The sequence below is a fragment of the Dendrobates tinctorius genome, unplaced genomic scaffold (genome assembly GCF_039654945.1).
Source record: "Dendrobates tinctorius isolate UK_male_01 unplaced genomic scaffold, ASM3965494v1 ptg000037l, whole genome shotgun sequence".
NCBI classification, from domain to species: domain Eukaryota; kingdom Metazoa; phylum Chordata; class Amphibia; order Anura; family Dendrobatidae; genus Dendrobates; species Dendrobates tinctorius.
Window position 1 is genome coordinate 11,662,062 of NW_027361705.1, and position 25,922 is coordinate 11,687,983.

At 43.1% G+C, this 25,922-nt stretch overlaps 1 protein-coding gene across 1 annotated transcript in view; it reads left to right on the plus strand.

Moving 5' to 3' along the window:
• Nucleotides 1–13,248, plus strand: part of SLC5A12 (solute carrier family 5 member 12) — a 280,241-nt gene extending 266,993 nt beyond the window's left edge. The window contains exon 15 of the mRNA XM_073573874.1: nt 12,814–13,248. Coding sequence (XP_073429975.1) covers nt 12,814–12,975 — 162 coding nt within the window. The 3' untranslated portion in view covers nt 12,976–13,248. The remainder of the gene's footprint in view (nt 1–12,813) is intronic.
• The last annotated feature ends 12,674 nt before the right edge of the window (nt 13,249–25,922 follow it).

The window sequence follows — 25,922 nt, forward strand, 5'->3', positions numbered from 1 at the left end:
GCGACAGTCTGTTACATTTGACACACCCATGACATCAGCAGTCTGTTACCGTTCTGTTATGATGTGCCAGTTTGAAGTAAGGGAGAGGAGGCCTGCAACTGTCCCTGGAGCTTGGAGCCTCACTATTCCTGTCCAAGGGATACTCTTGAAGGTAGAGAGGCCTAGGTCTGCAACCGTACTATGCTCCTGAATGCACACTGAAACTATTCCCTCCCCCACCAAGGGAAATATTGGACTGATGTGAAACGGATAGCACAAACCGGACAGACAGAAGTAACAGACTGGGATGAAAGGAAACTGCAATCATACAAAAATGCCTGTGAAACAACAAAGTGGAAAAGAAGGGTATAGTAGGAGCAATCAACCAAATGGGAGAGGAAAAGGAAATACACAGACAACCTAAACTACGTAGATAACTCCTGGAGAAGACACTAACAGACTGTCACAAAAAGGACTTCTCCTTTACCATCAAACTGGGTAGTTGTAAGCTATCACCAGCAGGGAACAGATAACAGTGAGATTTAAATAGAAACCCCTGCAGTGTCAGGCCAAACAGCAAATGGAAAACACCTCCTGTAAATCCCCCGTTACACATAGCGATATCGCTAGCAATATCGCTGTAACATCACCGCTTTTGTGACGTAGCAGCGATATTGCTAGCGATATCCCTATGTCTGATACTTACCTCCGACCGGCTCCCCCGCTGCTCATCGCTGATCGCGCGAGAACGTCCTGGATCAATTCTCGTCGGGCGCTTCCTGCTGGGGCTTCCTGTGGTGCCGACGAGCGACGCGTGGACGCGGGCGGGAGGACGTCTGGATCGCCGCGTCTGACTGGTAAGTAGCGACCCCCGACCCCTGCGATGTCGCTGGTGAGATCTGCCTGTGTGGCAGCTCACTAGCGACCTCTTAGCGATGCACCAGCGAACCATATCGTTGTCGGGATCGCTGGTGCATCGCTAAGTGTAACGGTACCCTAAGAAAAGAGTAGATGAAAAGGCAAAGGGTAATCAGCAGCACAACAGCTACCAGATCTCCAGTGGCTCAGCCAATAGAGATGCTAGCAGACAAAACACAAGACTGCCAGATCGAATCCTGAGGCATGACAGGTTCTGAGCCAACAGAGATCAGAGCAGGGCAGAACTGGTAAGTATTTTACAACTATGTACCTGTTAATCCTTAGCCCCACAAAGTACTTTGCAACTACATACCTGTTAGTCCTTAGCCCCACATGCAAAAAATGAAGATAGTTAGTTCTGAATAACTTCTTTAAGTTTGAAAGAAAGTCATGGGTTTACACTGATAGGGTGAGTTGACCATCCTGGAAAATTATGAGGATTTGGGCCGAAATCCACAGTGAAATCGCAGCAAACTCTAAAAGTGTTAGATACTGAAGATTATAAGGCACATTGAACAAGGATTTCACCCATACTACATTTAAATGAATGAAATCCATAGTTAAATTTCACATTAGAAATTGAGACAAGAGTTTTTTTAAAATATCTGATTTGAAAAGTTTTGAAAGGTTTTAAGCACATGGTTAAGATTTGTAAAACCAGGTATTTTAAATTTATTGTAGAATTTATCTTTGTAAATTTCCAGGCAATTTAAGTTGAAATTTTGCCCCATGTGGACCAACCATACCATTTTTTCCTATTATAAAACTGTATTTGCATCATTGCATCATATAAGATACTGAAGGATGAAATATGGGTCAATATTTTAACCTCAAATGTCTTTGTTAAAAAATATAAGGTTCCATAATAGTAAACTTCATGGCCATTAAACTGACATATTTTCCAAATTCTGCATGTTTCTAATATAGACTTGTCATGTCATACAGGAAGTCCGATCTGTAGACAGCATGGTACAAAGAAAGAGAAATTAAGCAAATAAATATATACTGCTAGTTTGTACGAATCGTTTCAGGAGAAGGTCATGTTCACATATTCAGTATTTCACATCAGTATTTGTGCGTCAAAATCAGAAATGGATCAATTAGGGGAAAAGTATAATAGAAACTCGTCATCACTTCTGTATTTATCACCCACTCCTAGTTTTGGCATACAAATACTGACAAAATACTGATCATATACTGAATGTGTGAACATGGCCTATCTTTTATTTATTTAAATTCTTGATGTTTGAAAGCCTAGGAGTCCAGTGGGTGGACCTATTCAGTGATTGACAGCCTTACCTGTATGGCTGTGCATGTAAAGATAGCTGTCAGTTACTGAGTAGGACCACTCATAGATAGATAGAAATCCTACAGATGTATAATTTCACAACCCCACCCCATACATATTTTAAAATAGCACTCCTTAGTACCTTTCATGTTGACTTTTTTCTACAGATTTCTATGCTTGTTGATCTAACTAATCCATTAACAAATTTACATGGGGTCCCTCCTATTTTTTGAAACCAGCAAAGATAAAGCAGACAGCTGTGAGCTGATATTATCTGTCCCTGGTTATTGTGCTCTTCCCAGCCTAAACACACCAGCCCTCAGCAACCCCAGAAGTGGATCTTCACATAACATGCTCCAATTCTGGTGCTTTGCTTTCGCTCTTTTCGATTGTCTTGGAGCAGAGGCATTCAAAGAACTGGGCCTTGGGGTTTATGTTAGCTGTGAAGTGTCTTAAATTACAGCTGTCATCAAGCCCTGGTGTTAGTAATGGAGAATTGTCTACCAGATACTCCCTTTACTAACCCAGTACTAAGAAGTAAATAACATACACAAATTGTGTATTTAAAAAAAAAAAAACAATCCTCGGGTTTTTCCCTAGTTCACAAATTTTATTTCAAAGCAAACATAAAAATTCATACAGGTCCAACATAGTCTCGGGAATCTGATGTAGTCCACTAATAGAAACAAAAAAAAAAAACATAAAGAAGGTGAGAAATAAAAACAAGACACTGTCCCTCGTTCACCAGTTTGTTTTAATAAAAAAAAAAAAAAAGGTTTCACGCATGTCCGATTTAGTCCAACACTTCCCACGATGTTCTCCGATTCCAAAGCCTATGGAGCCTCGCTCTGAAGCATTTTGCAGCAGCCACTCCTGGCTCACGCTGAACTCCACAAGTCCTGGCGACTGTGAAAAGCGGTAATATCAGAAATGTTACCGCTCTTCACAGTCGCCCGATCTCACGGAGTGCAGCATGAATGGGGAGTGGCTGCTGCTATAAGCCTATGGAGTCTCAGAACAAGGCTCCATAGGCTTTGAAAGACAGAATCGGGAAACTTCGTGGAAGAGCTGGACTACGTCAGACCTGCGTTGGATTTTTTTTATAATTAATTGGTGAACAAGGGACAGTGTCTTGTTTTCCTTTCTCTCTTTTAATGTTTTTCAGGTGTCCATTTGTGAACTACGTTGAATTCCCTGGACTACATCAGACCTACATGCATTTTTTTCTTTATTTTAAAATAAATTGATGAACCAGATAAAAAGTTGGGGAGTGTTTTTCTAAGATAAACAATTTTTTATTTGTGTGTGTAATTTTTACTTTTTAGTAATGGGAGTGCCTGATAGACAACTCTCCATTACTAACACAAAGGCTTGATATCAGCTATGTTTTCAGGCAATTCATAGCTCACAGCAACCCCAAGCCTCTTTACCATGATTTTCACTGCACCAGGGCAATTGGGCCGAGCAAAGGCAAAGCACCAGACTTTTAACATCTCATGTGATGATCTACTTCTGGGCCAGCAACCTAGTAATATCGTTAGGCTGTGATGGGCCCAATATCTATGGATTTTGCCAGCCTGATCATAGAATCATAGAATTGTAGAGTTGGAAGGGACCTCTTGGGCCATCTGGTCCAACCCCCTGCTCAAAGCAGGATTCGCTAAATCATCCCAGTCAGATGTCTGTCCAGCCTCTATTTGAAGACTTCCATTGAAGAGAACTCACCACTTCTTGTGGCAGCCTGTTCCACTCATTGATCCCTCTGTCAAAAAGTTTTTTCTAATATCTAATCTGTGTCTCCTCCCATTCAGTTTCATCCCATTGCTTCTAGTCTTTCCTTGTGCAAATGAGAATAAAGATGATCCTTCTACAATGTGACAGCCCTTTAGATATTTTTAGACATCTATTAAGTCTCCTCTCAGTCTTCTCTTCTGCAAACTAAACATTCCCAAATCCTGCAACCTTTCCTCATAAGACAGGGTTTGCAGACCGGTCACCATTCTGGTCGCTCTGTTCTGAACTTGCTCCAGTTTGTTGATGTCTTTTTTTAAAATGTGGTGCCCAAAACTGGACACAATATTCCAGATGAGGTCTGACCAAAGAGGACTAGAGGGAAATAATGACTTCATGTGATCTAGACTGTATGCTTCTGTTAATACATCCTAGAATTGCATTTGCCTTTTTTGCTGCTGCATCACACTGTTGACTCATTCAGTCTGTGATCTATTAGTATACCCAAGTCTTTTTCACATGTGCTGTTGCTTAGCCCTATTCCTCCCATTCTGTATATGCTTTTTTCATTTTTATTGCCCAGATGTAGTACTTTGCATTTTTCCCTGTTAAAAACCATTCTGTTAGTTGCTGCCCACTGCTCCAGTTTATTGATATCTTTTTGAATCCTCTCTCTCTCTTCTCTAGTATTAGCGTATTAGCTATCCCTCCTAGCTTTGTGTCATCAGCAAATTTAATCAGTTTACCCTCAATTCCTTCATCTAAATCGTTGATAAAGATGTTGAACAATACAGGGCCCAGGACAGAGCCCTGTGGTACCCCACTTGAGAAATTATTCCAACTGGATGTGCAGCCATTTACGACCACTCTTTGGGTCTGATCACTAAGCCAGTTATGAATCCACCTAACAGTTGCCTTGTCCATTCCATACTTAGTCATTTTTTCAATAAGGATTGTATGAGATACTTTGTCAAATGCTTTGCTGAAGTCAAGATATACTATATCTACAGAATTTCCTTGATCCACCCAATCAGTGATTCCGTCATAGAAGGAAATTAAGTTAGTCTGACATAACTTATTACATACAAACCCATGCTGACTCTGTTTAATCACTGCATTCTTATCCAGGTACTGACATACATGTTGTTTAATAATTTGTTCAAAGATCTTTCCTGGTATAGAAGTCAGACTCACCAGCCTATAGTTGCCTGGGTCCACCTTCTTCCCCTGTTTGAAGATAGGAACAACATTTGCTCTTCTCCAGTCTTCTGGGACTTCTCCTGTTCTCCAAGAATTTCCAAAGATTATGGAGAGGGGTTCAAAAATTTCTTCTGCTATCTCCTTCTGTACTCTGGGGTGTAATTCATCTGGACCTGGAGACTTGAATTCATTTAGGTTAGCTAAGTGTTTCCTCGCTATCTTTCTGTTTATAGATATCCTGGATTCTTCTATTCCCTTAATAGGACAGTGAAGAACAGTTGATGTTATATTTCCTTTCTGAGAGAAAACAGATGCAAAATAGGAATTTAAAAGTTCGCCCTTCTCAACATCCAGTCTTACCATTTCATCATATTCACCCTGTAAAAATCCTATAGCATCTTGGACTTTTCTTTTACTTTTGACATATCCCCGAAATCCTTTATTATTGCTTTTGACATCTCTTGCAAGCCTCAATTCATTGTCAGCTTTAGTTAATCTGATTTGTGCCCTGCAGGTTCTGCAGACAGCATTATATTCTTCTTTAGATATGCCTCCCTCTTTCTATTTTATAAACATTTTTTTCTTCCCTTTTTAGCATCTGCTTGAGTTCTGTATTCATCCATCCTGGTTTCCTTAAATGCTTTCTATTCTTCCCTCTTTTCAGAATTGTTAACAATTGTGCTTTGAGAATTTCATTTTTCAAGATTTCCCATCCTTCCTGGACATTTTTGTCTTTAAGGATATCCAGCCATTGGATCCCTCCAATTCTCTTTCTGGATCCCTTAAAATCTGCCTTTCTGAAATCTAACCTTGACGTCTGAGTCTTCACAGGTCTTCCTCCTCTAGTTATCCAAAATAGCATGGTCGCTACCTCCTAGGGTCCCAGCCACTTTTACCTCCTCAACCATTTCCTCCCTGTTTATAAGGATTAGATCCAAGGTAGCAGTTCCACTTGTTTTCTCCCCTACCTTTCAGAAGATAAAGTTGTCAGCAAGATAGGATAAGAATTTTCTTGACCTGTTAGTTTTGCCTGAGAGAGATTCCCAACAAATGTCTGGATAGTTGAAATCTCCCATGACAACTATGTCATATTTTTTGGAGAACTTGGCCATTTGATGCATAAAGAATTCATCCATATCTTCAGCTTGCAGAGGCGACCTGTAGTAAATGCCTACAATGGTGTCCTTTCCATTGTTGTGTCCTTGTATCCTTACCCAAACAGTTTCCACAGAGCTCCTAGTCTCTGAAGCTTTAATCTCTGTGCAGATATACGCGTTTCTAACATACAATGCGACACCTCCTCCTCGTTTATCAAGTCTGTTTCTTGCAAATAAGTTGTATCCTTCTAGTCTTGTATTCCAATCATGTGTATTGTCCCACCAAGTTTCAGTGATTCCAATGACATCATATTTCTTTTCCTGTGTTAGTAGTTCCAATTCTCCTTGTTTGTTGCCCATGCTTTGTGCATTAGTATAGAAACATTTTAGTTTGTGATTGGTTTCTCTTTCTCCAATATTTTTATCAATTAGATTCTTTTGTCTTTGTTCTTCCTTTCCACTTCTAATAGCAGAGTTCTCAATAGCATTTGTCAGGTATATGGCTTTTTCTGGTCTTTTGCTTCCCTTCCCATGTTGTTCTAGTTTAAAGCACTCCTTACAAGTGTAGCAAGGCGACTTCCAAATACATGTTTTCCAGTCTTCGTAAGGTGCACCCCATCTCTAGCAAGTAGTCCATCCTATAGGTAATTCACTCCGTGATCCAGAATTCCAAATCGTTGCTGACGGCACCATCGACGTAGCCAGTTGTTCACCTGCAGAATCATATTCCAGCTCCTTGTTCCATGGCTATCCACTGGGAGGATGGAAGAGAAGACCACCTGCGCTCCCAGTTCTTTCACTTTCTTGCCTAAGTTTTCAAAGTCTCTGCAGATGGTTTCCAGGTCGTTTCTTGCGGTGTCATTTGTCCCCACATGTAGTAGCAGGAATGGGTAGTCATCTGTAGGTCTGAAGAGTCCTGATATCCTGTCATACACATCTTTAATGTTTGCACCTGGAAGACAGCACATTTCTCTTGAAGTTATATCTGGTCTGCAGATAGCGGCCTCTGTTCCTCTCAACAGGGAATCCCCCATTGATCACCACTCTCCTTTTCTTCTTCACAACATTTTTCTTTCTCCATCCAGGAGGACTCTGAAGGCGTACAAGGTTGCTGTTTGTGGGCAAAGTCTTATCCTGATGTATTTCTTCATTGTTTTCCTGCGTGAGAGCCTGGTACTGGTTCCTGAGAAGTATGGGTGCTGACTGCCTCCTGATCCTCCTGCTTCTCTGGGTCACATGTCTCCATTCCTCTGTTTCTTCAGGTGCACTTGGAATTTCTTCTCTTTCTGTAACATGAAGAGATAATTCTGCTCTGTCTAAGAACTCTTCACCTTCCTTAACCCCTTCCTGACATGAGACGTACTATCCCGTCCATGGGACCTGGGCCCCTATGCCCATGAACGGGATAGTACGTCTACTGCGATCAGCGGCGCCCACGTGGTGAGCGCCGCTGATCGCAGCCGGGTGTCAGCTGATTATCACAGCTGACACCCGGCACTATGTGTCAGGGGCGGTCACGGACCGCCCCCGACACATTAACCCCTTGCACACCGTGATCAAACACGATCGCGGTGTACCGGGAGTTAAAGGGAAGCATCAGCAGGGAGGGGGCTCCCTCCGTGCTTCCCTGAGCCCCCCACAGCAGCGCAATGTGCAGCGCTGCTGCGGGGGCTCCTTTCCTCCAGGCCCCCAAATCCAAGATGGCGACGGGGGCCTTCGGGGGCCTGCAGGAAGCTGGCTTCCTCAGTGCCTGCAAAGCGCAGGCAAGAGGAAGTCTTCTTCAATGCCTGTGACAGATTGCTGATCTGTCACAGTGATCTGTGATGTGACAGATCAGCGATCTGTCACAGGACAGTGATGTCCCACCTGGGACTATGTAATAAAGTAAAAAAAAAGTGTAAAAATAATTTTAAAAAAAATCGCCAAATAAATTAGTAAAAAAAAAAAAAAAATATTCCCCAATAAATTCATTTTTTGAAAATAAAAAACCCCAAAACAATAAAAGTACACATATTAGGTATCGCCGCGTCCGTAACGACCCGCCCTATAAAACTGTCCCATTAGTTAACCCCTTTAGTGAACCCCTTAAAAAATAAAAATAAAAAACGAAACAAAAAATAATGATTTATTATCATACTGCCAAACAAAAAGTGTAATAACGCGCGATCAAAAAGACGCATATAAATATCCATGGTGCCACTGAAAACGTCATCTTGTCCTGCAAAAAACGAGCTGCCACACAGCATCATCAGCAAAAAAATAAAAAAGTTATAGCCCGCAGAATAAAGCAATGCAAAAATAATTATTTTTTATATAAAATATTTTTCATTGCATAAAACCGACAAAACATAAAAAAACGACCTAAATGAGGTATCACTGTAACCGTACTGACCCGAAGAATAAAACCGCTTTATCAATTTTACCGCATGCAGAACGGTGTAAACGCACTCCCCCAAAAGAAATTCATGAAACGCTGGTTTTTGTTCATTCTGCGTCCCAAAAATAGGAATAAAATGCGATCAAAAAATGTCACGTGCCCGAAAATGGTACCAATAAAAACGTCAACTCGTCCCGCAAAAAATAAGACCTCACATGACTCAGTGGGTCAAAATACGGAAAAATTATAGCTCTCAATATGTGGTGATGCAAAAACTATTTTTACAATAAAAAGCGCCTTTCAGCGTGCGACAGCTGCCAAAAATAAAAACCGCCATAAATAGTAAATCAAACCCCCCGTTATCACCCCCTTAGTTAGGGAAAAATAATAAAATTAAAAAAATGTATTTATTTCCATTTTTCCATTAGGGTTAGGGTTAGGGCTTGGGTTAGGGCTGAGATTAGGGTTAGGGGTGTGTTGGGGTTCGGGTTGGAGTTAGAATTGGGGGTTTCCACTGTTTGGGCACATCAGGGGCTCTCCAAATGCAACATTGCGTCTGATCTCAATTCCAGCCAATTCTGAGTTGAAAAAGTCATATGGTGCTCCTTCCCTTCCAAGCTCTGCCATGCGCCCAAACAGTGTTTTACCCCCACATGTAGGGTTTCAGCCTACTCAGGACAAATTGCAAAACAATTTTTGGGGTCCAATTTCTCCTGTTACCCTTAGGAAAATAAAAAATTGGGGGCAAAAATATCATTTTTGTGGAAAAAAATGATTTTTTTATTTTCACGTCCGAGCGTTATAAACTTCTGTGAAGCACTTGGGGGTTCAAAGTGCTCACCACACATCTAGATAGGTTCCGTGGGGGGGTCTAGTGTCCAAAATGGGGTCACTTGTGGGGAGTTTCAATAGTTTAGGTACATTAGGGGCTCTCCAAACGCACATGACACCCGCAGACCATTCCATCAAAGTCTTCATTCCAAAATGGCACTGCTTCCCTTCCGAGGCCCGACGTGTGTCCATACAGTAGTTTTCTCCCACATATGGGGTGTCAGCTTACTCGGGACATATTGGACAACAACTTTTGGGGTTCAATTTCTCCTGTTACCCTTGGGAAAATAAAAAAATTGGGGACTAATTGATCATGTTTGTGGAAAAAATATGATTTTTTTATTTTCATGCCCTGGCATTATAAACTTCTGTGAAGCCCTTGGGGGTTCAAAGTGCTCACCTCACATCTAGATAAGTTCCTTAGGGGGTCTAGTTTTCAAAATGGGGTCATTTGTGGGGGGTTTCCACTGTTTAGGTACATTAGGGGCTCTCCAAAGGCAACATGACACCCGCAGACCATTCCATCAATGTCTGCATTCCAAAACGTCACTACTTCCCTTCCGAGCCCCGACGTGTGCCCATACAGTAGTTTTCTCCCACATACTCTGGACAAATTGGACAACAACTTTTGGGGTCTAACTTCTCCTGTTACCCTTGGGAAAATAAAAAAAAATGGTGACTAAAAGATCACGTTTGTGGAAAAAATACAAATTTTTTATTTTCACGCCCGGGCGTTATAAACTTCTGTGAAGCACTGGGGGGTTCAAAGTGCTCACCTCACATCTAGATAAGTTCCTTAGGGGGTCTAGTTTTCAAAATGGGGTCATTTGTGGGGGGGTTTCCACTGTTTTGGTACATCAGGGGTTTTCCAATCGCGACATGGTGTCCGATCTCAATTCCAGCGCTGCTTCCCTTCCGAGCTCTGCCATGCGCCCAAATAGTGGTTTACCCCCACATGTGGGGTATCAGCATACTCAGGACAAATTGCACAATAACTTTTAGGGTCCTGTTACCCTTGGGAAAATAAAAATTGGGGTGAAAAGATCATTTTTGTGGAAAAAATATGATTTTTTAATTGTACCGCTGTACGTTATAAACTTCTGTAAAGCCCTTGTGGGTCATATCTAGATAAGTTCCTTGGGGGGTCTAGTTTCCAAAATGGGGTCACTTGTAGGGGGTTTCCACTGTTTAGGTACATCAGGGACTCTCCAAACGTGATATGGCGTCCGATCTGAATTCCAGCCAATTTTGCATTGAAAAAGTCAAACGGCGCTCCTTCCATTCTGAGCTCTGCCATGCGCCGAAACAGTCGTTCCCCCCCACAAATCAGGTATCAGCGTACTCAGGACAAATTGCACAATAACTTTTGCAGTCCAATTTCTCCTGTTACCCTTGGTAAAATAAAAAAAATTGAACCTGAAGTATTTTTTTTTGTGAAAAAAAATTAGATGTTCATTTTTTTTTAAATATTCAAAAAAATTCCTGTGACGCACCTAAAAGGTTAATAAACTTCTTGAATGTGGTTTTGAGCACCTTAAGGGGTACAGTTTTTAGAATGGTGTCAGTTTTGGGTATTTTCTATCCTATAGACCCCTCAAAGTGGCTTCAAATGTGATGTGGTCCTAAAAATAAAATGGTGTTGTAAAAATGAGAAATCGCTGGTCAACTTTTAACCCTTATAACTTCCTAACAAAAAAATTTTGGTTCCAAAATTGTGCTGATATAAAGTAAACATGTGGGAAATGTTAGTTATCAAGTTTTTTGTGTGCCGTATCTCTGTGATTTAAGGGCATAAAAATTCAAAGTTGGAAAATTGCGAAATTTTCAAAGTTTTTGCCAAATTTCCGTTTTTTTCACAAATAAACACAAGTTATTTGAATGAAATTTTACCACTAACATGAAGTACAATATGTCACGAGAAAACAATGTCAGAATTACCAGGATCCATGGAAGCGTTCCAGAGTTATGACCTCATAAAGGTACAATGGTCAGAATTGTAAAAATTGGCCCGGTCATGAACGTGCAAACCACCCTTGGGGTGAAGGGGTTAATGATCTTCAACGTAGCTAACCTCTCCGAGATTTTGCAACTTTTCCTGATAATACCAGCTTACAGTTATCAGCTTTACCTTTGCTGTTTTCATAAAATAGGGGGCCCAAGTCCATTTTTAATTAATTTAATATAATAAACAAGTTAAAAAGCTGTAGAATAAGCGCCACATGAAAAGCACTAAATGGTGCAAGTTTATAATATGTAGGATGGTGTGAAATAATACATCTACTGGTTATCTATGTATCTTTATGTTTATTTAAGACTAGCTGAAGAGCCCGACGTTGCCTGGGCATAGTAACCAACTGTGGTTAGTTATAACAAATTATAATGATTATATTGCACATAAAAACATTTCACATCATATATTCAACACTACAGATTTGCAACACAAATTAACTAAACGATTACCCAAGTATTGATAGTATTTTATTTTCAACTCATTCAAGAGTCTTTTGATAAATATGTGTATCTGTGTATCTAACCCTATCCTATGTGATAATGTCTGCTGAGCTGTGTACCTAATCCTCTCCTGTCTGATACACAACTCAGCAGAAAGTATCTAATCCTATCGTGTGTTGATGACTGCTCAGCAGTGTATCTAATCCTATCCTGTGTGATACTGTCTACTGAGCCATGTATCTATTCCTATTGACTGCTGAGTTGTGTATCTAATCCTATCCTGTGTGATACTGACTGCTGAGCCGTGTATCTAATCCCATCCTGTGTGATACTGGGCTCCCCCTGCAGTCTGTGTCAGAGGGTGGTCTGTGTTGGCACAGTAATAAATTGCTATTTCCAGCTTTACAGAAGGATGATAACACCATAGAAATGATAAGAATAATAGGCAAAATTGTTTGGTGAATTGGAGCGCGTGGGGTTAAAATTTTGCCTCACAACATAGCCTATGACGCTCTCGGGGTCCAGACATGTGACTGTGCAAAATTTTGTGGCTGTAGCTGTGACGGTGCACATGCCAATCCCGGACATCCACACACACACACACACACACACACACACACACACACACACACACACACACACACACACACACACACAGCTTTATATATTAGATAGCTTTATTTTTTTCAATTAGCTTTTAAGTTTACATAGAGCATTATAGTATGTAAAATATTATGTTATGTATACGGATCCGAGCACAGAAAATAATTGCACAGTCACATTTAACTCCCATGTTAAAAGGTAAATCCACTCGTCCAACTCTTCTTGATGAGACTGGCTACAATTTTTTTAAACATTAGTGTGAGAGAAGCCTGAATGAAAGTAACATTAAGTGGTTTTGAGAAAACTTGATGTTTTAACATATTTTCCTTCTTCTGAAGGATGATGCTGTTTTCAAGAAAGACGTTATGATGATTCCAGTGCAAGAAAAACAAATAGAAAACTCATATGATAATGACTACAGCAGTAAGCCAACAGTTATTTATAATGCTGAGGAGAAGTCCTACACAAACCCGGACCTGGATAAGGAATGTAGATTGTAGAGAACTTATTGCTTAGCACGATATGTAAATACTGCTGGAGATCTTGCAAATTGAGTATTTCTTCGCTATGACCTCTGTATTCCTATGCCAGTGATATTGCGGAGATTTGCTGTATAGTATTTATCCTTTTTTATTCATCATGTATTCAATAATGTAATATACAGGACATTGGGCAAAATCTAAAAAAATGAATACAACGCGAGTCATTCATGGCAAGTTCATTTGACAATAGACAGAAAATAACCCGTAATTAATAAAGAATTATTAAATGACAAGAAATGCATCCTCAGACCATTTGAAAAGAAGAAACCATTATTTGATACAGGTACACTGTCTGTTAAAGACAGGTGATGCTACAGTTCAGAAGCCAAACTTGTGATCTAGCTCTAATTTAACTCTGTTTTAAGGGAGACCGCATAGAATTTCTTCATACCACTATTGTTACTCTGGATGATGGATGAGTAAGATAAAGTAAGTGCTCAACAAAGAGAAAAGGGAGTGGGAGCCCAAACACTATTGAAGTTGGGGAGTGGAGATGCCTAGGCAGATCTAAAATCACCCTGTCTGCCTTAACCGTTCCTATATAGGTTATACAGTGGGTACGGAAAGTATATAGACCCCTTTACATTTTTCACTTTGTTTCATTGCAGTCATTTGGTAAATTCAAAAAAGTTCATTTTTTTCTCATTAATGTACACTCTGCACCCCATCTTGACTGAAAAAAAACAGAAATGTAGAAATGTTTGCAAACTTATTAAAAAAGAAAAACTGAAATATTGCATGGTCATAAGTATTAAGACCCTTTGCTCAGTATTGAGTAGAAGCACCCTTTTGAGTTTTTCACACCTGGATTTTGGGATCCTCTGCCATTCTTCCTTGCAGATCCTCTCCAGTTCCATCAGGTTGGTGGACAGCCATTTTCAGGTCTCTCCATAGATGCTCAATTGGGCTTAGGTCAGGGCTCTGGCTGGGCCAGACAAGAATGGTCACAGAGTTGTTCGGAAGCCACTGCTTTGTTATTTTAGCTGTGTGCTTAGGGTCATTGTCTTGTTGGAGGGTGAACCTTCAGCCAAGTCTGAGGTCCAGAGCACTCTGGAAGAGGTTTTCATCCAGGATATCTCTGTACTTAGCTGTATTCATGTTTCCTTCAATTGCAACCAGTTGTCCTCTCCCTGCAGCTGAAAAAAACCGCATAGCATTTTGCTGCCACCTCCATGTTTCACTGTTGGGATTGTATTGGGCAGGTGATGAGCAGTGTCTGGTTTTCTCCACGCATACTGCTTAGAATTATCACCAAAAAGTTCTCTCTTTATCTCATCATACCAGGGAATCTTATTTCTCATAGTCTGGGAGTCCTTCATGTGTTTCTTAGCAAACTCTATGCAGGTATTCATATGTCTTGCACTGAGGAGAGGCTTCTGTCGGTTCACTCTGCCATAAAGACCCGACTAGTGGAGAGCTGCAGTGATAGTTGACTTTGTGGAACTTTCTGCCATCTCCCTACTGCATCCTGTGGAGCTCAGCCACAGTGATCTTGGGGTTCTTCTTTACCTCTCTCACCAAGGCTCTTCTCCCACAGTTGCTCAGTTTGGCTGGACAGCAAGGTCTAGGAATACTTCTGGTCATCCCAAACTTCTTCCATTTAAGGGTTATGGAGGACACTGTGCTCTTAGGAACCTTGAGTACTGTAGAAATTCTTTTGTAACCTTGGCCAGATGTGTGCCTTGGCACAATTTTCTCTGAACTCCTTGGCCAGTTCCTTTGACCTTATGATTCTCATTTGGTATTTTGCATTTTGAGCTGTGAGGTCTTATATAGACAGGTTTGTGCCTTTCCAAATCAATTCCTAACAGTTTAATTAAACACAACTGGACACCAATGAAGGAGTAGAACCATCTCAAGGATGATCACAAGGAAATTGACAGCATGTGACTTAAATATGAGTGTCTGAGCAATGGGTCTGAATACTTATGACCATGTGATATTTCAGTTTTTCTTTTATAATAAATTTTCAAAAATGTGTACATTTCTATGTGTTCTGCCTTCATACACGTTGACACGGTGTGCAGTCTAGCATACAGCATAAACCAGTTTGTCTTCCAAATAAGCAGACTCTCTGTAGTCTAACTTGTTTATTGGTGAAGAGGTATAGAAGATGTGGTAAAACTATAAGAATACAAACAACATAGATAAGCTAACACTTACAATTACAGGAAAGTATACAGTGTGATGCAAACTTTACTTGGAAATACACAGGTTTCTAATCACATCTCCTATGCACTGGCTGCTATACAGTTAATAACATCTCCTGGCTGCTATACAGTTAATAATATCTCTGTACAATACTGCATTGCAAGAAAAGATATTAATCTTACCAGATATGCTTTACCAGGATAGCGACTCAAGTTGGGGAGTTACAGGAGGACAAATAAACACGTGTGTCCTATGAAGTATGCAGAAGAAAATGGCATCTTCCGCTTCCCAGTATACATTGCTTCAATCCCACAATGCAACACTCTGCTGTTAAAGACACAGGCTCTAAATTCAGCCACCACTAGATGGTGCTATAACAACTAAACCAGCACATAATAGAAACATATTGCCCTATATTCTGAGGGCAGATCACTACTTTTTTCAATCAAGATGGGGTGCAGAGTGTACATTAATGAGAAAAAAGTGACCTTTTTGAATTTACCAAATGGCTGCAATGAAACAGAGTGAACAATTTAAAGGGGTCTGAATACTTTCCATACCCACTGTATATAACAATGATATTTATCTCCATATGTTACTCCATTAATTTGATTGCAATTACTACTAGAGCCAACCTATCCTCTCTTCATTTAATTTGCAATCTGCCTCAAAAGAATCAACTAAAATTGTATGTTGCAGATAATTACATAGACTAGAAAATGTTGGCTCACAAGGCTCCATTGTGGCCACGCTTGCCAATAATACCTTGCGGCTATCCCACCACAAGGTATATAACAGTCAATAAGGAGGCACTATCATAGCCCATATAAAAGCAAAGGCAAAGCATTCAGGTATTACATTTTTTAAATCATATGAAAAGTGTGTTGTTAAATGGGCAGTTTGATATTACCACGTTACCCTCTTTTTCTGTGGTGAGATCACTTGAACATTACTAAGGTCTTGTTTGCATCAAAGGACTTGAGAAGTGTTCAGATCCTCCTAGGAGACCTCAGAGTGCTAACCTAATTTTTAGGAAAAATGTATTTAAATTGGCAAATTCAAATTTCAAAAGATTTGATCACAGTAGTGGCACCGACAGCTCAGGTGTTAGCAGCAGTGGCATCCGAGGTAGTCGTAGCACTCCAAATCAAGGAAAATCTAGAGAAGATGAATGAATGATGATGTCATCAGAGGAGGAAGTTGTGCCATTAGGCCGTAACCGTTTTTGATGGAGGTGACTCTACATCACCTAGAAGCTATGGTGGTGGTGAGTCCTATGTGTGGTCACTTCAGGTATGGGAATTCTTTGTTTGTGCTCAATTAATGTTTTGCAGCAGGAAAAAAGCAATCTTGATAGACTAATAACCAAGGCTCTCCATCATCATATGAAGCAGCATAAACTGCTCAAAGTAAGCTGTATGATCAAGGATCAAATTTCTCTTCTTGCTCATACCCCCCTCACATGTAAAGCGCCATGGAATAAATGGCGCTATAACAATAAATAATAATAATAATAATAATAATAATCTTAGATCGTCAAGTAGAGCATGGTCGATAGCGTCAGTTTATGAACACAGATGACAAACACTTTACATTAGATAGGTTGCGCCAATGCAGTAACCAGTAAATCTCACTCTGGGTTTCCATCAACTTGACACTGCAATTGTGGATACATTTTCTCCAATAAATACAAGTATAATGTGGGAGTAGAACATTCTGTCAATGTGTTATACATATTAGTGACCACAAGATGGTGAAATCGAGCCAATTTGTAAATTCCTACCCAGTAACAATTTACAATATATATGACAGGAGTACACAACCCGATATTTCAGGAGTCGGCTTGCATTATTTATGTCACATTCTCATAGGATTACTTGTTCTTATGCTGTAAAACTAGAACAGGAAAATTGCATTATAATTTGTTGCCAAATAGTTTCATGTAAATTTCATTTAAATTGTTGTTTGAGAGTTAAAGAGGTTTTCCATTCTCTACACATAAATCTTAATCATTGCAACTTTCTACTATATTCCCTTTAAATTCCCACCAATTTAAGATTTCCGTTCGCTGTCAGTGAATAGATTCTTTTTTGTGTTTATCCAAAATTTGAAAAGCAGTAAAAGTCTAGTCCTTCTCACACTTCGTTGAGATTTTGCAACTTTTGATTGAGACTTCATCTGTGATCAAAACTTATTTTATGTCTATCCTTAAACTGGACTGACATGTTTTTTTGTTTTTGCCTAATATATCAAAATTAGTGATGGGCGAGCGCTAAAATGCTCGGGTGCTCATTGTTTGGGTCAAGCAAATTGTAATACTGGGGTACTCGGGCAGAACAATGAGCCCAATGTAAATCTATGGGAGACCCGATTATTTTTGCCGCGATCCCCCCGGGGGTCCTTTAAAGGTCTAAAAACGTGTGAAAAAGATGAAAACACTGCTCAAATGACACGGGGACATCATGGGGATCACCCCTGGAAGCATTCCTGACTCCTAGTTCATAGCTTTAAATAATTTTTTCAGAGTTTCATGCCATTTTTACCGGTGCACCAAAAAAACACACCAAAACAAAGCCAAAATGGATTTTGCTGGGAAATATGTTAAGGTACATTCAATCCAGGTTAATAACTTGTATATAAGGCAAAATAATTAACCCCAGACCAAAATGTTCCTCCACCACTTGGGCTATGTTCAGACGCAGCATTTTTGAAGCGTTTTTCAACTTTAACATTGCTTTCAACCAAAACAAATGCATTCACTGGGAAATGTCATTGTAACTTACCAATCCTAGCTGGCCATGTGGTGTGTGACACATAAGCAGACACATCTTGTTTGATTTATGAAGGAGGGACTCAAAGTCACAGAGCCTATTTTTACCGGGGCATCAGACAGAATTAATCTGCTTAAAGGGCCATTATTAGATAGTGGGTCTCTGAAACTGTTATAGCCTATGCAGTGAGTGGATGGGCTGCCATGAATTACAACGCACCCCAATACTCCTTTCACGAGAGATACAGGAGGGCTTCCATAAAAAAATGTTGCATTGACTGCAAGGCCTGCCCTGCTACCAAGTCATATGCATCCCAATATGCCTTTGAACCCAGGTACTGGATGGGCACAATGTGACACCCCAGAGTCCAGTTGTCACAGTGACATTACCTCCCTCTAATGGGTAAGGTCATGCTTGGAGGCAGAAAGGGACCCCATGCCAGGCAACATAGATTTAATCACAATTTCCTGCTGCAGGTCAGAAAAGGGAGATGCCTTATAAATTCTGGCCAGCAGAGGGGGTTGGGGAGTCAGCTAGAAATCAGCTGAGGGGGTTGTCATGGAAATGAAACAGCTGTGAGGAGAAATGACGTGAGGAGGTGAGGAAAAGAGATCTTTCTGGAAGATCCTGTCAGATGAAGACAGGGAGCTGATCTGTGAAGAGGGAAAGGACAAGAGCAGAGACTAAGAGACTCTAGGGAAAGCTAAAATACTGCATATAGCAGACCCTTGAGTGAAGCGCTAATAAAGAGAAAAGGGATATCAGAGTCCTAGGCTGACAGGAACTCTACGCCCTGATAGCCGAATCTGAAAGTACAGGGGATTGTAAATTCCTGTGCACATTGAACACCAGAGAGCACGTCAGCAGATAAGGAGCCCGGGGCCGACGGTGAAGAGAACGGTACCCGTGGAATAGGCTCACGCTGACAGCCGTACAGGTTAGTGAAACAGTCACAAATAGAGGGTTGCAGCATAGTTATATACAGCGGAGACCCACACACAAAGCGCAGAAAGGAAGGTCCTAAAGCTCCACCTGGCAAGGTGGATCCCCTAAATGCCTCCAGGCGAGCCGGACTCATTCCATCACCTGTATGTGGTACTCCGGACTGCAACCTATTACCACTAAAAGGTAAAGAAACTGCACCTCTCTGTGTCATTCTCTCATTTATCTGCACTCCAACGTTTACAGCCACTTTTACTATTTATTTAACATCTTTGCCCTGGGACTACAGCCCTACAACATCATAGCTGCGCCCAACATCCATCCCAGAGAAGCAACACCGCAGCGCTGGTCACCTCTGACTAGAATACCACAGGCGGCGTCACGTATTTCACCATCTAATAACTTTATTTTCATTTTTTTACCACATAAATACCACACAACTTTCCCCTATTACTGGACACCTCTGAGCCACGGACCGGGTCGCCGCCGCCATGACACCGTCCCCCATGGAAGTCGACGGGCCCGGTAACGAGTACCCCTAGGCCCCGTGCGGCGCTCCAACAGGAAAAGCCACTTCACATTATTCATTTTGTACTCCCATTCTATTTTCATATGCATTGACTATAAGGCCTGCCCTGCTACCAAGTCATATGTGGATGATGAGATGTGGAGGAAGGCCTGATTAAAAAAATAGGCCCAATTTCTAGGAGTAGGACTCCTAGACTTGAGATGCCCATACACTTTGTGTATGGGCTGGCAAAAATTTCCCCTGTGGGGTACACCTCAACCTTTTTCAGAACAGGTCTTTTACGCACAGCCTAACCACCCACCCTTGTTAATAATGCGACACTGGCTGTAGCTGGACGGAACACAAACCCTTTTTATCTAGTGGCGGTGGATGATGAGACATGGAGGAAGGCCTGACTAAAAAATTGGCCCAATTTTTAGGAGCGGAACTCCTAGACTTGGAATACCCATACACTTTGTGTATGGGCTGTGTGATAAAACACTCCGGGATCGCCTTTGCTGGGGTCAAAGGTCACGTGCGTTCAGCATGAAACTCAGGCGCAGAGCTGGGATTCGGGTGTAACTGACTCTGAGTCAGGTTTATTAACGGTGAAAGCAATGCAAAAGGAAATAAAACATAAAACAAATCCTTGCCTGTCCGGCACTAACTAAACAATGGACAACCTAACTACCAACTGGCGGGCTTCTCCCGTCCAGCCAAACCACAGTTGCAGTGGGCACTGCTTCCACTCACGTGTGTCTCTCACACAGACAGGCTCTCTGTGTTCCCAGGCTGAGACACTCACACAACCACCTGGCATCCTTTTATATCCACCTCCCATTATTCATTAGCAAGCAGGTGCGATACTGACCAGACTAGGCCACATAGGAAAGGAATCTGGGCGAGATATACCTGCCCTCATCCACTATTCCCACATGATTCTCACATATCCCCCCCCTCTGCTCAGACCACTCCGGTCGAGCAATGACACCCGCCAAACAGTGCACTCGGGACAGGGCATCTGCATTTCCCATCTGTACGCCTGGGCGGTGCTCCACCGTAAAAGTGTAGGCCTGCAGGGCAAGGAACCACCGGGTCACCCGGCTATTCCGTTCCTTGTTCAAGTGCATCCACTTGAGAGGGGCATGGTCAGTGATCAGCCTGAACTTTCGGCCCACCAGGTAATATTTGAGGGCCTCTAGAGCCCACTTAATGGCGAGGCACTCTTTTTCTACGACTGCATACCTTTGCTCGTGTTTATTCAGCTTCCTGCTGAGATAGAGGACTGGGTGTTCCACTCCGTCCCTCACTTGTGAGAGTACAGCCCCGATACCGGTATCAGAGGCATCTGTTTGTACCACAAACTCGCTGCAGAAGTCTGGAGTCACCAGTACGGGCTGAGAGCAAAGTGCCCGTTTTAGGCTATGGAAGGCTTCTTCAGCCGCTAAACTCCATTTAATCATGACGGAGTCTTTCCCTTTTGTAAGATCCGTCAGGGGGGTAGCGATGGCTGCAAAATTGGGTATGAACCGGCGATAATAGCCGGCGATCCCCAGGAAGGCTTGTACCTGCTTCTTGTTGACAGGTTGCGACCAGTCCTGAACTCACTGGCGTAGCGTGGGGGGGGCGGGGGGGCGGTCCGCCCCAGGCGGCATGTGTGTGGGGGCGGCGCGGCAGCAGCAATTCCACCCTGCAGTGCAGTGCAGCGGCGGGCAGGGAGCGATGCAATCACGGCAGCTCCGCTGCCTGCAAGAGTGAATAGCAGGAGCGGAGCGGCAAGGGTCCGTCCTGCTTCCTGCCCGGAGGCCGCGCTTCCTGTTTCACACAGAGGAGCACCGCTGAATGACGTCATCATTCAGCGGCCGCTGCTGTGTGAGGGAGGAAGCGCGGGCGATGCTGTGGACAGGTGAGAGGAGAGAGGTGGTGTCTTGTGTGTATGTATGTATGTATGTCTGTGTGTGTGTATGTCTGTGTGTATGATGGAGCAGGCAATGATGGGAGTGATGGTCTAGAAGGCAATGATAGGGTGATGGAGCAGGCAATGATGGGGTGATGGAGCAGGCAATGATGGGGTGATGGAGCAGGCAATGATGGAGTGATGGAGCAGGCAATGATGGGGTGATGGAGCAGGCAATGAGGGGAGTGATGGAGCAGACAATGATGGGGTGATGGAGCAGGCAATTAAGGGGTGATGGAGCAGACAATGATGGGGGTGATGGAGCAGGCAGTGATGGGGTGATGGAGCAGGCAATGAGGGGAGTGATGGGGGGTGATGGAGCAGGCAGTGATGGGGTGATGGAGAAGGCAGTGATAGGGTGATGGAGCAGGCAATGATGGGGGTGATGGAGCAGGCAATGATGGGGTGATGGAGCAGGCAATGAGGGGAGTGATGGGGTGATGGAGCAGGCAATGATGGGGGTGATGGAGCAGACAATTATGGGAGTGATGGAGCAGGCAGTGATGGGGTGATGGAGCAGACAATGATGGGAGTGATGGGGTGATGGAGCAGGCAGTGATGGGGTGATGGAGAAGGCAGTGATGGGGTGATGGAGCAGGCAATGATGGGGGTGATGGAGCAGGCAATGATGGGGTGATGGAGCAGACAATGATGGGAGTGATGGGGTGATGGAGCAGGCAATGATGGGAGTGATGGGGAGAAGGCACAGTGATGGGGTGATGGAGAAGGCAGTGATGGGGAGAAGACAATGATGGGGTGATGGTCGAGAGGGCAATGATGGGGTGGTGGGTGAGAATGCAATGATTTTGGTGGTGGAAAGGGCAATAAATGGGGGTGGTGCAGGAGGAGGAAATGATGGAGGTGGTGGAATGGGCAATGATGGGAGTGGTGGGGGAGAAAGCAAAGATAGTGGTGGAGAAGAAAATGATGGAGGTGGGGGAGAGGACAATAATGGGATGCGAGGGGAGGAGGACAATGAGGGGTGTGGGGGATTGGGATGGGAGGAAGGGGGACTTATAATGGCCTTAGGAGCAGGGGGAGGTGGAGGAAGACATTATCGTTTATTATGTCTAACACAGTCCCTTAGTATATAGTGTACTCACTAATTCTGTATAACACCATCCTTAGTTACATAGTTTCCTCTTTTATTATGTATAACACCGCCCCTTATTACCTACCATCCTCTCTAGTTATATATGGTGCCGTCCCTTATTATATAGCTTCCTCTGCTGTTATGTATAGTGCTGTCTCTTACATAGTGTATTTTTGTTATTTTTGTTATTCACAGCGCCTTCTTTTATTACATGGTCCCCTCTCTTGTTAGATATAAAATGACTGCTGATCGAGGAGCCGGTGACCAGACGACCAGTCCATCAGCTCCTCCATTAGAAAGGAAGCTTTCCCATGCTCCATCAGCCATCATTGCATTATACAGCTAACAAGACAGGACGGTATGTAATAAAAAACAGGGCTCTATATAATCCAATATGTAAGGGACGGAACTGTACATAACAAGAGAAGGCACTGTGTATGGGACAGCAATATACATAATAAAGGAGACTATGTAATATATACCTGTATGTGTGTGTGTGGCTATATAATATCAATAATCTATCTATCTATATATATATATACACACACACGTAGCTTTGACGCCATAAAAGGAGGGGGGCACGGACACATTTCTTGCACAGGGACCCCAAGCTGTCAGTGTCCGCCCCCTGTCCGCCAAAATAATTTGTACTTTCTGTTTTTTTTTCTGTCACATTATTAAAAATTATTATTAAAAAAAGCCATTAGGTCTTCATCCAGCATCATCAAGCTAATACATACATATATATAGAGAACTGCAAGAAGTTGAAAGTCTAGAAATTTAGAAATAATAGCAGAGTTAGTAGCAGACTAAAAATTAGATCTTTGAGTGTAGTGTGGGCTCTTCGGATGCTTCCGAATTATCAACGACCAAAGGGGCGGCAAATTTTTCGACCGCCCCGAGCGCCACAAACAATTGCTACGCCACTGCCTGAACTGCCTGAATCTTATCAACCTGGGGTTTAACAACACCCCTCCCAATTACATACCCCAAATATCGGGCTTCTTCTAGCCCGATGTGACATTTCTTGGGGTTCGCGGTTAGACCTGCCTCCCACAGGTCATCAATCACAGCTTGTACTTTTTGGAGATGAGTCTCCCAGTCCAAGCTGTAAATGACAATGTCGTCCAAATAGGCCGAAGCGTACCGCCTATGTGGCCTCAGGACTCGATCCATCAGTCTCTGGAAGGTCGCTGGTGCTCCGTGCAGTCCAAACGGCATATACACATACTGAAATAGACCTTCTGGGGTAGCAAATGCCGTCTTTTCTCTGGCAGCCTCCACCAGAGGGATCTGCCAATACCCCTTTGTTAGGTCTAGGGTCGTAATATACCGGGCTTTTCCTAACCGATCTATTAACTCGTCGACCCGGGGCATAGGGTAGGCATCAAATTTTGAGACCGCATTCAGTTTCCTGAAGTCATTGCAGAACCGGATGGTGCCGTCCGGTTTAGGAATTAGCACAATCGGGCTGGACCAAGCACTGTGCGATTCCTCAATGACACCTAACTCTAACATTGCCTTCACTTCTCGGGAAACGGCTTCACGGCGCTTCCGGGATTCGGTAGGGCTTTACGTGAACTGTGACACCAGGTTCCGTTACAATGTCATGTTTCATTAGCGTAGTCTGCCCGGGTTTTTCTGAGAAAAACTTTTGGTTGTGAAGTAGAAACTGCCTGACCTCAGTCTTTTGCCACTCCGAGAGAGTCTCTGCAACCCGTACCTCCGGTACGGTATGTGAGCAGACGGGACGGGCCAGCTCCGCTGACAAGGCAGACTGATCTTTCCAGGGTTTTATCAGATTTACATGATAAATCTGTTCAGGTTTCCGTTTACCTGCCTGGTATACTTTGTAGTTTACTTCACCAACTCTTTCCTTAATCTCAAAGGGGCCCTGCCACTTTGCCAGGAACTTACTGTCCACCGTGGGGACCAGTATCAACAACCTATCTCCGGGTGCAAACGTACGGATCTTGGCGCCCCTATCATAGATTCTTTTTTGGGCTCCTTGAGCCTGTATCATGTGTTCTGTGACGATAGGCATAACAGCCGCAATACGGTCCTGCATTTGTGTGACGTGATCTATCACTGTTTTAAACGGTGTGACCTGACCCTCCCAGGTTTCTTTTGCAACGTCTAACAGTCCGCGAGGACGTCGGGCGTACAATAACTCGAAAGGCGAGAATCCCGTGGAAGACTGGGGTACTTCCCTGATGGCAAAAAGCAAATACGGAAGTAAATAGTCCCAGTTCTTCCCATCCTTGTCTATCACCTTTCTCAGCATCTGCTTCAGAGTTTTATTGAACCGTTCGACCAACCCGTCTGTTTGAGGGTGATACACGGATGTGCGTAACGGTTCGATTTGTAACAATCGGCAGAGCTCCTTCATTACCCTGGACATAAAGGGGGTCCCCTGGTCGGTGAGTATCTGTTTTGGTATACCGGCCCGACTAAACACATGCACCAGTTCCTTGGCAATCGTCTTGGTGGCCGTGTTACGCAAAGGGATGGCCTCCGGGTAACGAGTGGCATAATCCAAGATGACCAGGATATGTTGGTGTCCACGTGCAGACCGTGGAAGGGGCCCAACTAAATCCATCCCAATCCTCTCAAATGGGACTTCAATAATAGGTAGGGGTACCAAAGGGCTACAGAACCGGGGCTTAGGTGCAGAGGCTTGGCAGTCAGGACAAGACTCACAATATACACGAATATCGTGATGCATGCCTGGCCAAACAAAACAGTGTAATATCCTTTCGGTGGTTTTCTGGACTCCCAGGTGACCTCCCATCACATGTCCGTGGGCCAGGTCCAGCACCTGCCGCCGGTAGGGTTTTGGCACGACTAATCGTTGCACTGTATCTTCCCCCTTTTTCTCTATCTGATAGAGTAAATCATTCTCCAGAACCTTGTAAGGATATGCCAGCCTAGAGCCAGGTTCTACGGGTACCCCATTTATCACTTTTACATTTGTCCTAGCCTGAGAAAGGGTAGGATCCTTTATTTGCTCCCTTTGGAAGTCATCTTTCTGAACTTCTAAATCCGGCAAACGGGGAGGTGGACAGCTGTCGGCCTCCTCCTCTTCCCCGGTCTCCTCCGTATCACCCGCCATGACTGAAAACGGGAACTGCAGGTCATTTCCCGCAGACTCTTCCCCCGAGTCTTCCGGGGAGACATCTTCCATGGGTTCGAGACCCCCACATGCCCTGGGAGAAGAGTCATGTACACTATTACCTGAGGGCATCAACTGATTCTCTCACAATTGCCAGAAGTGGGGAAAATCCCGGCCCAGGATAATATCATGCAATAACGCCGGGACAAGTCCCACTTTATGTTGCACAGACCCATAGGAAGTAGTAAGGCATATGACCGTGGTGAGGTACGAACAGGTGTCTCCATGCACACACGTTACAGAAAATTTGTCTGATGGTCCAGTCGGGGCTGACACCAGACTGGCCTTCACCAGAGTCACCACACTTCCCG